The sequence below is a fragment of the Eurypyga helias genome, unplaced genomic scaffold (assembly GCF_000690775.1).
Source record: "Eurypyga helias isolate BGI_N326 unplaced genomic scaffold, ASM69077v1 scaffold37727, whole genome shotgun sequence".
Classification (NCBI taxonomy): domain Eukaryota; kingdom Metazoa; phylum Chordata; class Aves; order Eurypygiformes; family Eurypygidae; genus Eurypyga; species Eurypyga helias.
The window spans coordinates 6883-20148 of NW_010263146.1; the positions used below are offsets into that span (position 1 = coordinate 6883).

The 13266-nt window shown below is 48.1% G+C and overlaps 1 protein-coding gene across 1 annotated transcript in view; it reads right to left on the reverse strand.

Annotated features, from left to right (window-relative positions):
- ST3GAL3 (ST3 beta-galactoside alpha-2,3-sialyltransferase 3) overlaps window positions 1–13266 on the reverse strand; it is a gene marked incomplete at both ends in the record, with an annotated part of 44085 nt that overhangs the window by 3959 nt on the left and 26860 nt on the right. Inside the window, one exon of the mRNA XM_010155945.1 lies at window positions 9813–9959. Within this exon, the coding sequence (XP_010154247.1) occupies window positions 9813–9959 (147 nt within the window). The remainder of the gene's footprint in view (window positions 1–9812; window positions 9960–13266) is intronic.

The window sequence follows — 13266 nt, forward strand, 5'->3', positions numbered from 1 at the left end:
CACTGTTACGCCACTGGAGAGGTGGCAGTGGGTCTGATGTGCGATCGCTCGGTCACAGTGATTAAATCAAAATTCATCATCAGTTAAAGGCACCTTTCAGGGTTATGCAAATGCAGCAGCTCCAAACCACCCGTCCTTTTTTTCTTGATGACTCCATGAGGAAGCACAAAACATTCTCTGTCCCTTCAAGAGAAGCCAAGTAGGATATTTTAAGACTAAGAAAATGTTTCAGAGACCAAGCCAGGAGGAAGGTAAGCTCCCCATCTGTAACCAATTACAACTGGGGAATGCCTCAGCTTCAGAGCACATTAGTCTTATCAAGCATATTGCAATATCTTAAAATACAGAAAGATTAAATCAGAGAGAGTGAAGTCAATGAGGAATGCATTCAAGAAAAACAGCAAGTTGTAAAGCAGAGCGTTTCTCAGTTCTGTTCCATCCTCCGTGGTCCTGCAAGTCAGCAGCATTTCTCCCTGACAACCTGCACAGAAACCACAGCAGCAGCAAGAAATACCACTTCACAGGCGTTTTCCAGTCTCCACTGGTGCTAATTTGCCTCTGCCTTTAACTTTCACTGCCTTGTCTCTAGAGCTGCTCATGTTGTATTTGCTCTGGTCCCGGCACGGTGACCAGCACAGCGGGTGTTCATGGCCACCCTGAGCCACGTTTCACCTCCCATGACACCTCAGTCGGGGCCTGCTGCCCCCTCCTCTCAGTCCATCAGCTGGGATGGGCTGATTGCAGCCCGCCCCGACCACCTGCACCCCTCAGGAGTCACATAGACTGAAACAGGCTGGGCACCCCGCCTCTTCATGTGCAGGGGGTTCACTCACAGCTCCTTTACACCCAGTCATTCTTATGCCAACTTGAAATTGAGCAATTGTATCTCTTCTCAATCTTCATTTTACCAAGCTAAACAAGCCATGTTCTCTTTCTCCTTCTACCAGAACAGGTTATTCTTTTTCCCTATGAAAATTGGGAATTTTCCCAGAAGTGTAGTAGCTCCCCCTGTTCTCGTTTACCCCACACCTACTTCTCGTGAACCAGAAAAAGGGCTCACCGTTGCCTCAAGCAGAGGCAATTCTCTCTCTACAAGAAGTCCTTTCCAGAGCTGTATTTGCCTTTTTTTCCCATTATCAGCCTGGCATCCTGAATTACCCTGTGATTTATGTTTACCTATCTAAGCACTTTCCTCCTCTGCCATTGCCAAATAATGCTGTACCAGCTGAGAGTAAAAATTTCTGCTATTGCCCCAAACAGCATGACCTTCCATTCACACTCCTAGGTTTCATGCCACCCAGTTTACTCCTGTTCTCAAGGTACTCATGGTCTTCCTGGATGGTATTTTGATCCTCCCTTGTATTGACCACACCTGGTTTTGTCTCATCACAAATTCCACTTGCACACCATTGCCTTTTGTGCCAAAAATCATTAAAGCAAACACTGAGCATGACCTCCTGTGGGGGAACTCCCAGCCGTCCATTCAGTGCTGCTCTTTGTGTTCTCCTTTAGAGGGACGATTCACATACAGGTGTTGCAGCAAACTGTAGCTTCTGAAGCTTAAATAATAATATCTCACACAGCACAGTATCGCACGCTTAACTGAACTTCAGACAGACTGAGCTACGACACTTCCTCTGTCCCCAGAATGTTGGGGTTTTTTTAATCAAATAAAGATATTAAATTAGTTTTTGTAACCTGCCTTTGGTATATCCATGTTGTGTTTACTTTCAAGGATTTAATTATTCTTTCATTTAAACGGTGCTCTGAAGTTCTGAACAGTACCTCTGAGGTCAGATTAAGAACTCAGAATTTGACAGGATTATTTTCCTTGCCTCCTTCCCATCCCCCGAAAAAAAAGGAAAAGGAGGTATTATGTCCTCTACAATCTAATCCTGCGGAACCACATGTAACCTGATAGATTTATTGAGGACCTTTTCCTCTGGACTAGCAGTTTAATCGGCTCAACAGCGCAGCGGCTGGAACAGAGATCTCAGGCTCTCACACCTAGTCCATTAGCTCCGACAGCTTTTGCCTTTTGCTGCTGACCCAGTCATTTTCTGTTTCTATGAACTTCTCACTGTAAGCCATCCTTTCCCTCACATTCACTCCATCACCCCTACGGAGGTAGCATTCATTCATGCAGTTCCCATTCTGGTTCTTTAATCCCGACGCCTTCTGCTTCCTTCACCTCCCTGGATGCCATAGCCCTGGTAATTCTTTCTTTGCTTCCACAGTATTTGTCTGGCTGTGGGACTGTCCAGTGTGTTTATTTTCCTTCGCTTATTCGGCTTGATTTTTGCCGGTTTCCACTTTACCTCTGTCCTTCCCAACAATCAGCGTGAAGTCTCCTTGCTGCCTGACGCCCTCTCCCACTCCTTGTTATTTCTAACACCACTGTGAAGCTGTTGTTGATGAAGTTACATCTACAGCCTTTTCCTGCCAGTTCCCCCCTCACCGCAAACATGAATGGCAGATAATTTTCCCACTTTCGGCAACAACAACAAAATACCTCAAGTCTACAGTGAGTCCACAAGCTCTTCAGTGCATCTGCTTTTGGCAGCCCGTTCTCCTAGGCTAGGCCTGAATTCAGAAAGGTCAGTGTCTGCACACGTCCCAGTTCCACTGAGCACCCTGCAACACTGCTGAGTGCCACCCCGCAGTCCAGATACAGCCCTGCTTATCAAACTCCCTCCTTTTCAAAGCAAAATCTGACTTATAACACCCCTTCTGTTGCCTTTTTATTTAATTTAACCATGAAGGCACTTGATCAAAGGTATTTTCTACAGTGTCCCTCTGACAAGGTCTTCACGTCTGCTAAATACAGCTCTGAAATGCCATCAGGTCTTCTGCCCCCACGGTTGGTGCTTGCTACTCCATCTGGGGGTATCTGGGCTCTCCCCCTGACAGTAACACTGGTTCCTACTGTATGTGTGTGACTGAGATTTCTGGTGGTCCCTAGCACGCCGGCAGAGCTCCGTGTTCAGCGTCGGGGTCAGCAGCCGGGCTCTAGCACATCCCTCTAAATCTTCTACTGTCTCTTCCTACAGATCTTGCCCAAGGCCCTACAGCCTTACTTTCCTTGCCGTTACTAGTGCACAGTGGTACCCCACGAGCGTTACCGTACTTCTGTCCTACTGAGCAAGGCAATACCTGTGCTCTGGTCATGACTGCTATTCCATCAATCTTTTCCAGGTCTTTATTATATAGACACACAGTCCTTACACACAGGAACAGCATGTGAGGCCTTCGTTCAGCCAAAACGCTGTCAAACAGGTGGCTTTTAAACAAAGACAAAAATATATAAACCCCATCAGTCATCACCGCCGGCCTCAAGAAAAAGCACTGCCCTTTCAGGGGTCCCCCTGCCCCAGCCCCTAACCTCCCCCTCCAAAGCTGACCTCCACTTCAGTCTGCACCATGCCTCGTACTCCGATCGCAATTCATCAGCCAGGCTCGAATAGCTGTGTTTTCAGTCTATAAATCACAAGGCTAGACATCTGCCCGGCTTTCAAAGGAGTTTTGTTCTTGTTGGCTACCGCAAACTTTAAGGTACTTGGAGGCCTCAAGCAGCCCCACCGCCCCCTCCCAAGCAACTTGCGTTGATTTAAAATGCAAAGGAGGGCTTCACAGAGAGAGCCCAGATGATGATAAAGCACTATTGTTTGTGCCTTCATGGGCCGAGACTCCACACTAGATATTTGCGGATTATTCTGAGAGGTAGCTGCTGGCGGGGAGAGACAGAGACAAAGCTGTGTGTCACTGCGTGCTGCAGGCCACCTCCCCTGGCCCTTGTGACAGCCCTTACACGGGATGAATAAGAAGTGTTACAGGATGGTGTCCTCCAGCATCCCGCAAAGACCTGCCGGGGAAGCGGAGCCAAGGATCAGAAAGAAGCCATCAAAGGCAGTCGTGCCACCTCCCCCTCGGGTCAGGCAGCAAGTCACTGAAGTGCCAGGCGCAGCTGTATCAAAGGAGCTGACATCTCCATCAGCATCGGCGCTGGTGCTTGATCTGCTTCCACAGTGACAAGGAGACCCAGCGCCAGCTCCGCCGTGCACCACAAGCGCTGCAGGTGGGCTCTGGATGGACAAGGGTGGCTTTTACCCAGGCGTTCTCCACCAGTACCTCGCAAGTGTGCGAGGTGGTCTGCAGCCAGCCGCTGAGAGGACAACCCAGGGTGTCCCTGTGTGGTATCCGAGGTGGGTCTTGCTCACACTCTTGCTCCTGCAAGAAATGACCTGGAGACCGAAGCTCACCTCTGGATCACGAGGTTGGGGCAGGCTGTGTGTTGCCAGGCTCAGGGCAGAGCACGGGGAGGAGGGATGCTGGGAGGCAGCCTTGTGCTTTGTTCCCATGATTTTGCACAGTCTCTCGCTCTCTCAGTTTCATCAACTCCTTATGGATAAGTTTCTACTGTTCTAAACACTGTCACTTTCCCATCCTGAAATAATTTCTGCCTGAAACACCACCCTGTTGGGCCATTAGCAATGAAGGTCTACTGTAATCCTTACAGGAAGGTTCATTCATTTTTCTATCCAGAAAAGCCTTCATCCTATTTTAAATCATTCCCTTTTTCCTCACCTCATGGAAACATTACTGTATGTCCTTCGCTATATTCCCAGTGGATCTGACTGTGATAAAAATACACTTTTATGGAGTGCTTGGGCAGGAAGCATTACAAGACCTGAGCAAGAAATAAAAATACAATAAACTATATCAAAATTCAGCTCTGATGGACTCATTGCCATGAAAACAAACAAGTGAGCAGATACCTTGGCAAAGACTCAGTCATCTTCTTAGAGGATACACGGAAGGAAGTAGAGGTCAAAAGATGTTGCAAAGTTACTGGGAATAGGGAAAACAGTTAACTGAAGGGAGGTGACACACTTGGACATTCTGCGTTTTTGTAAGTTAAAACAAAGGGACAGGATCAGAGCTGAACAATCACCTGTGAGAATTTACACAACAGCACGGGGTCCAGCGGGCAGCGGCTCCCAGTAACAGACTGGGGAACAGAAGTGCCTTCATACCCCAGAAAACCCTGCTGAAGTGCAAGGCAGGACTCTGCACCCCCAGCCATGGGAAGGAGAGACAAGGAGAGGAGGTGCTGAGCAACGGAGCTGGGACTGAGGGGCTGTTTTGCACTGCTAGCACTGATCTTTCAGGTCACAGCCTGAAACGGAAAGCACTGCAGCAGTGTGCTTCCAGCTCTCCGGAGCACGCTTATGAACAGAAAAGGGTCTTCTCCTCCGCAAGGTCTGCCTGGACATACACTGGCTGGAGCACACCGAGCTACCCAGGACAGAGGGTAAGGAAGCCATCCAGGACTAAACTGGAGAAATGTACTCCCATGAGCATTCACAAACACAGGAGAATCCATACACATTTTCCAGACGTGCTTCTGACCAGGATCTCGAGACCATATACTTCCCCCTGACTGGTATCACTCATGAAGCTACAGAGCATCTGCTTCCTCGAAGAGCCTTTTCTTCTGGGGCAGGAAACTCCTGCCCAGCCCTCAGGAGCCCGAGATGCTGGAAGATAGAGTTGAGACAGCTGCCTCCTTCGGTAGCAATCGCAGCACAATCTAGGCCCTTGAGGACTTTTAGCCCTGTGGGGAAAGTGAAGACTAAGCAGAACCATACACTGCCTGTTTCGCCTCCTGGAAATACAGCCGCCAGTCCCACAGAGCAACAGGAAAAATCACATTCATTTCCACAGAGATTTTATCACCTCAGACTTGGCATGGGAGAGGCATCTCCGCCCAGCTGTGAGCAAGCGAGCACATTTTGCTAGCTTTTTTCATGTAATCAGAACAAATTCCTCAGAGATGAGTCACAGGGTTTCAAGGGTGTCCAGAGAGATGTCAAACAGCCCTCCTGTAAACTGGCGATACACCTTGCTGAGAGGATGCATGTTCGCTGGCAGGCCCTTTTCCCTGCAGACACCAGGCAAGAGAAGAGGATCGGTGGATGTTACCGGGGAGGCTCCCAGGAGTCACACACATTCGTTTGGCACCTCCAGACCCAGGATGCTGCTGGTGTTTATATTTCCTCTGTAAAGACAGCAATGGTTCCAGGGTGGAGCTGGAGTGCTTCCCTGCAGCTGCTCTCCAGGCTTAAACACCGAAGATTTTCATCCATTCAGGCTGGAGGAGCCCAGCAGTCAGGGAAAAGATTTGAACTTCAGAGAGGTTCTGCCCACCAAAGCCTGGTCAAACAGCAGTGGCTTCTGCCTGAGATGTTGGTTATGGTGGAACAGCTGCATCCCACGGCAACTGTTTCAGTGCTGTGATATTGCTGCGTTAAGCAAACCTGCTCCCCTACCCAGGAACGTTTACTCCAGCCTGCATGGGTCTGCAGGCCAGACAGAGGGCAGAGAGGATACTTGCGTGATTTCAAGGCTCAGCCTGCTTTAGTGGCTTCTTTGAAGGCTGAAATGTAGAGGAGGACCAGGAAGAACTAGATCTGGACACAATCCCAAAGGTCCAAGCAACACTGAGGAAAATGCTGTGGATGCTCTTGGGCCTTTGGGTGTCAGAGCAGAAGGAACAGACAAAAACCTTGGTGGAGCTTGGCTCTGGGCCAGTCTTCTTTCACTAGTGCCAAGGGCAACAGTTTGGCACAAGTTGCTAATGCAGGGCAGCCTCCCGATTTGCAAACCACATGCAGGTCTCTCTCCAAGCAGAGTGTGCAGGGTGCTTCCTGTCCAGTCTGGGGCAAACCTCCATTTGTGTGTTCTCTGAGGGCAGTTGCAGAAGACACAACCCAACTATCATGCCCTTCACCTTTCAACGTCACCCTCAGGTGACTAACAATTACCAGCTGCCATTAATATTAAATGGGAAAGAAAGAAATGCAATCCTCTCTCTGCTCTTCACATTCCACAATATCACAAACAATTTGTCATATTGGGAGGGGCAGAGGCAGGAGGAGCATTCATTATTGATACGTGGGAACAGATGGCTTTTCTTGTACCAGCGCAGCGAAACGTAAGAGGAGCCTGTGGGTGAGGATGTGAGGATTAGATGGGCAGACACATATCAGATAACCAGCCTTCAAGTGGAACAGGAACCTTCCTCCTAGAACCAGCTCCGCTGGCCTGTGGAGCTCTCGGCAACAGCCCTGGCTGCAGAAACAAACCCACTGACATCTGAATTAGTGAGGCTTCACCAGAACCTTTCAACGCTCCCTCACCTCTGTACAGAACATCCTGAACACGACTGACAGCTTCCAGACAGCTGAGGCCTGACAAACCAGGCACCAACTGGTCTCTCCAGGAGGCCCTATGGGTTGCATTTCACATGTTCATCCTCATCTGCTGCCCTGTGCCATGAAAGGTTTATTCCTGAGATCACATACAGTGTCCAAGAGCGACTCCCTCCTGTCTTCCACCGGCTTCTGCATCAGGGTGCTGGCCTCCAGAACCAAAGATCCAGGTGATCTGGACTGGCGACTTCAATGCGAGGCTCTGTCATCCAAGGTTTTCTGCCAACGTTTCCCACTGATCCACGTAAGGACCAAGAGCAAGACAACTTCATATTTGCCAGTTTCTGTGTAGGTGTTGTTGAGGTCACAGACAGCTACCAGGTTGCAAACCAGGCTTGGCACCAGACACCCACTGTGAGTGTCCCCATGTCCAAGAGCAGACCGTGGGACTGACATCCTATGAGACAGGAGGAACAACTCAGCAAGAACGACTCCCCTCCAAAGGCAGCTGATTCACTACAGTGGACGCAGTGGCATCACAGAGACAAAAACTTCTCCTGAAACTTTCACAAATGGTCTCTATCCTGACTGCTGGAGCCTGGCATCTGCATCCATGTTCACTCTGGTGTAGTTGTGTCGTTGCTGGAAGACTACGGACCCACCTCCACTGACCCTGGGTATCCCAGGGTCTTGCTTCAGGCAGTGCTTATAAACAGACACCCGGGGAAGAGTCAGAACGGGGCAAGTCAATGGTGATACCTCCTCTACTACCGCAAGAATGGTATCACAGTACCATAGAATGGTTTGGGTTGGAAGGGACCTTAAAGACCACCCAGTTCCAACCCCCCCGCCATGGGCAGGGACACCTTCCACTAGACCAGGTTGCTCCAAGCCTCATCCAGCCTGGCCTTGGACACTTCCAGGGATTTCTCTGGGCAACCTGTCCCACTGCCTCACCACCCGCTCTGGGAAGAATTTTTCTCTGATATCCAATCTAAATTTACCCTCTTTCAGTTTAAACTGATTACCCCTTGTCCTGTCACTACAGGCCCTTGTAAAAAGTCTCCCCACAACTTTTTTGTCAGTCCCTTCAGGTACTGGAAGGTGCTATAAGGTCTCCCCAGAGCCTTCTCTTCTCCAGGCTGAACAAGCCCAGCTCTCTCAGCCTTTCCTCACAGGAGAGGTGCTCCAGCTCTTTGAGCACCTTCGTGGCCTCCTCTGGATTTGCTCCCTCAGCTATTTTCCGTTCGGGGATTTCACAAGCCAGACACCATTTCTGTATGTTGTGACTCAATTCAGTTTTTCTCTCTGGACGTAGCCTTTAAGTCCTGTAAATGGGCACTCACTTTCCCAGCCAGGACAGATTAAATCCATGGTTATTTCACTGAGCAAGGCAGACTTTCTTGCCACCTCCACAGTCCACAAGGTACCTCAGGACCACAATGTCCAGTCCCTCAATATACTGGGGAACTCGTCACAGTCTTTTCCCAAATTCAGTTTGTTCTCCTGGCTTCCTCTGAGAGGTTGTTCCAAAGCCTCATTACTCTGATAATTAGACAGGCTCTTCTCATTTCTCAAGCTGACTAATCACTGATTTCTAATTCCTCTCAGTCTGCCTAGGGTCATGCTGCCTGCAGCCTGTGAGAGTCCTAAGACATGCACAATCTTGTGATTTGGAAAAGCACAACTTCTCAGCTTCCCTCCTGGCCTGGATCAATGACAAACTGCTTGAGGTGAACAAATGCCAAGTGCCAGGAGACAGCTACTGTCCATGAACAATACAACTTTTCACAACGTGGAGTAGGATGGAGAAAGTTTCTCTATCTAGGAGCCAGTGAAGAGGGGGAAGCAATCTCAGAAAGACCTGGGCCACATCTGTGCTGGGGAAGATTAAACTCTAACAAAAAAGCAGCAAAACTTCCTACTATACAAGCTTTGACTAGTGGCCAAATCTGCTATAGTTTGGTACAGGACATGGACAGACCTGAAAGAGCATCTTTATACTGCTGCATTATATCAACACAAGAGCTTTTGCTCCTCTCAAAATGTTGTTCATCTCACTGTCATAGCACCAGAAAATGCTTCTAATGTAGAACCTGGCTTTAAAGAGCAGTCTGATGTGTTTACACTTGCTGACTGCTGCTCAACAGTCAGCTGAGAGATAACACGCACGGGGTAATCTCACCTCCCCCACATTTCACAGGGGCTGAGGAAGGGATCATCTAGCAAAGGAAGCCTATGGATTAGGGAGCAAGACAATGGATCAAAAAGCAGCAGGCGGCCACATCTTTTCAACCCCAGAGCAGAATTGCTCCCTTTCACCCTACGCAAGTTAACATTTATGTGAACCTTTTCCCTGCTGCTCGAGGAAGGAATCACATTATATACACATTCCAGAGAACTTTTTCCCAGCAGAAATAACTGGTTTTGACACACATTGCACTTGGGAGAATGTCTAGAATTTTACAGGCAAATGCCTCGGTGGAGCTGTTTTGATCCATACAGGAAAACTGTTAGTTGACATCACCATCCCAGTCAGGCTCTGGAGTCGGGGCGGTCAGCGGGCTTGGGGGGAAGATGTGCTCGGCAGGAGCTCCCTACCTCTTTGATGGCAGACATCTTGATGTTCTCATAGTAGTGCAGCGGTGCATTGGGTGAACTCATGTCATAGCCAAACCCAGCTACCGCCACCTCATCACAGTTGTGGAGCGCCATGGTTATTGCTACGCTTCCCAAGGTGGGGATGTTCTGAGAGGAGAGAAAGCAAAAAAATTTCTATCATCAAAGATTTCCTCTTATTGACTCTGCTCACAGGGGCATTGCTGCTACTAAGCAGAAAATCAGGAACAGGGTATTTGGCTATATCTGCACATCAACTGCCGAATGCCAGCTTGCGTGGTCAGTAGCCTCCCAGCTTGTAAAGAAAATAATATGTTAGCCAGCTTCCTGCAAAGCAACTAGCACAAAAGCAGCGGTTCTTGTTTGAGGCTCTATGACCCAACTCTCCAGGTGAGTACTGCAGGGCAGAGGGGTTAATGCCAACGGTCAGACTCCCCCTTCCACAGCTCTGAGAACGGGGCAGCAGATGAGCTGAAGGATGACTCTCAGTAGGTATGTTAGCTTTCTGAAATTAAACCAGACGCAGACACTGTATTACAATTCTATGCACAGAACTGGCTTCCAGCTAGGTGAGGGAGGAATGCTTATCCCAAAAGGGCCGCCACACAGGAGCAGAAGTGAGAACAGTACAAACTCTTTATTTTACTGACGGCAAAAGCAGTTTAAGGAGACAGTTAAACAGCTCTGGGAGCTGAAGAGATCAGGCAGAGCCAGTCATCAGTGCACACTGAGACCCGTTGCTCAGGAGCACCCCCACAGGCAAGGGGCACTCTGGCCTGCACCACACCCTTCCTAGCCATGGCATACACAGTAGGAAGCCGGTCAGAGATGGGTGCTAGCACTCTGAGCAAGGACACCCTGACTGTCCTCTCCTGTCTGTGACCTGCCACCTGCACCAAGGTCCAGCCTCAACCCTTCCCATTTCATCTTGGGAAGGGTTCTGCCCAGGCCCTGTGACAGTGGTGATGTACGGCTGCAGCTCCTCTGGTGTGTTCAGACGAACGTGACCACTGTGACAGATGAGTTTCCAGTGTAAAACCCTAGCTCACAGACTTTTTAAGCTCCCCTTTAGCCAGATGAATCCAGAGGTTGCTTAACCCCATGGGCTAGGGAGAGGCTGAGAAATCCACCCACATATCTTATCTACAATTGTAGAGCATCCAACATGGCTGTATCAAAAGTATCACCAATTCAGAGGACATGCTCAGACAGCCACCAAGGGTGACAGCCTCTTAGCAGAGATGTAGAAACCAACTACACACTTGTATTTTGCATTTAAAATGATTTACCCTGAACCGGTGAGCAATGCTATTGCAGTTCACCTGATGTTCATAACAGACTGGGAACACGACAGTTTGAGTTTCTGCCTCTCCTTCAAAGGAACCGCTTTTGGCAGCGCACCACCTTGCTCAGTTCTGACTGCCTGACCAATTCCAAGACCAACATTTTCCAAGTGAAGAATGCCACTCATACCCGAGCTGAGATGTGCAGAGCCTGCGTAAAACCCACGTGCTGTGGAGCACTCCACCACAGCACGCTGGAATTACACTAATATGACGTCAAATGTGCAAAAATTGCTTACGGCTCAATCAGTGAGACATGGAATTAAAACATTTGCAGTGCAACTGTAACAGTGCACATGTGAAATGAAAAGACCTTACTTACTACATCCTCCTGTGCCAGCTTGAGATGTTAGGAAAAATAGCAGTTATTTTGTTCTCATTGCTTAATTTCAATTGATGCTCATCACAAACAGCATTGGGTTTATTCTCGTTACTTTAGTTAATTGTTAATTCACTGGTAGCCATAAAACACCAAGGAGGGGTTTAAAAAACTTGAAGAAAGTTTATTAAGCAAGGAGAAGAAAATTCCCCTGAATTTCAAAATATGCAAAAACATCCTGTCTTCCCAGGCACGGCAGTTCAAATTCAGATATTCTCAGCTTTATGTTTTACATAGGGGGTTTATTCTCGTTAGTTTAGTTAATTGTTAATTCACTGGTAGCCATAAAACACCAAGGAGGGGTTTAAAAAACTTGAAGAAAGTTTATTAAGCAAGGAGAAGAAAATTCCCCTGAATTTCAAAATATGCAAAAACATCCTGTCTTCCCAGGCACGGCAGTTCAAATTCAGATATTCTCAGCTTTATGTTTTACATAGGAGATGACGTTCGGATGTCACTGGAATTGCATCAGCTGGTAAGCAGACTTGCCACAGAACGCTCTGCCTCAGCTGAGCTGTAGTTACAGTGTCCAAAACATAGTAAACGGTTACGTCCTTGAGTACGTGTCGTCGTTGGGAATAGGATGGCGTTGACACCACCCACACTTGCACTGGGCCCATTCCCACGGTACAGCTCGAGGGAGACACGGGGTCTTTGCCTGGAGGGAATTTCACTGGCCAAGCTTAACATTTAAGAGCTAACTTTCTAATGTGAGTCTTACAAACCACAGAGAATTAATCATACTACCCAACCTTACAGGAGGGCTGCCAAACCACTGTAACTTTCTTTCAAGCACGTTCTTATTTCTGTTTGGAGAATAACAGATTACAGAAATCAAAAGTGAATTTTCCTTTGGTCACCAAATATCTGCCTGACTTTACTCTATGCATAAAACCTTCAACTGCCTTTATGGAAAACCAGGAGATAATTTTCTCACCTGCTTCTGTTTTTCAGTGGTTCCTGACATGCCAGTATCTCAGTTCTGCCTTCTCCTCTCTCAAAAATGATTAAATACCAAAGACTACCAAAGACTTCCTAACCTCTCAGACTGTAGAAGATGTATCGGGTTTGGCCCTTACCAAAAGAGTTTTGTGTTGCCCTAAAATCACATTGAGAAAATTATATCTAATGGCAGTTTTTAATTAAACTATGCCTTATTTATGGTAGCACCCTCCAATACTATGGCAGCTACAGCCTAGTGCCTGTGTCCCTTGAAGACAGAGATCTGCAGGCACTCACACCCTCACTGCTGAGATGCAGCCTCACGTCCCACTGCTGCAGTCTGTGGGCTAGAGGGGACCGCCAAGAAAATACTGTAAAAGCTATCCGTGCTATTCACTGAGGGCAATAACTGTTAGTGCAGCATGGGGGGGCGCCTGCAGAGCCCACCCTTAGTAAATGGCATGGGTAACAGCAGCTGCTTAGAGAAGAACATGAGTATAAACTGCGTGTGTGCCCACATGCACCTGGATCAAACACGCATAACTGGGCATTTGCTCCAAACTGCTTACGGTAAAGAAGAAGCAGCAGGCAGATTAAACCATAACTGGGGAATTAGAGACTTGGAAAAAAAGGAGCCAGCACGAACAGAAGCATAAGGGAAGCATGACTGCCGGATAACTAAGTGCCATTAGTACGTCAATACAGTGCTTTGGTCCTGATTTGGTTTAAACTACAGAAACTGAGCTCTTTTCTCCTGTGACAGCCTGCTGAA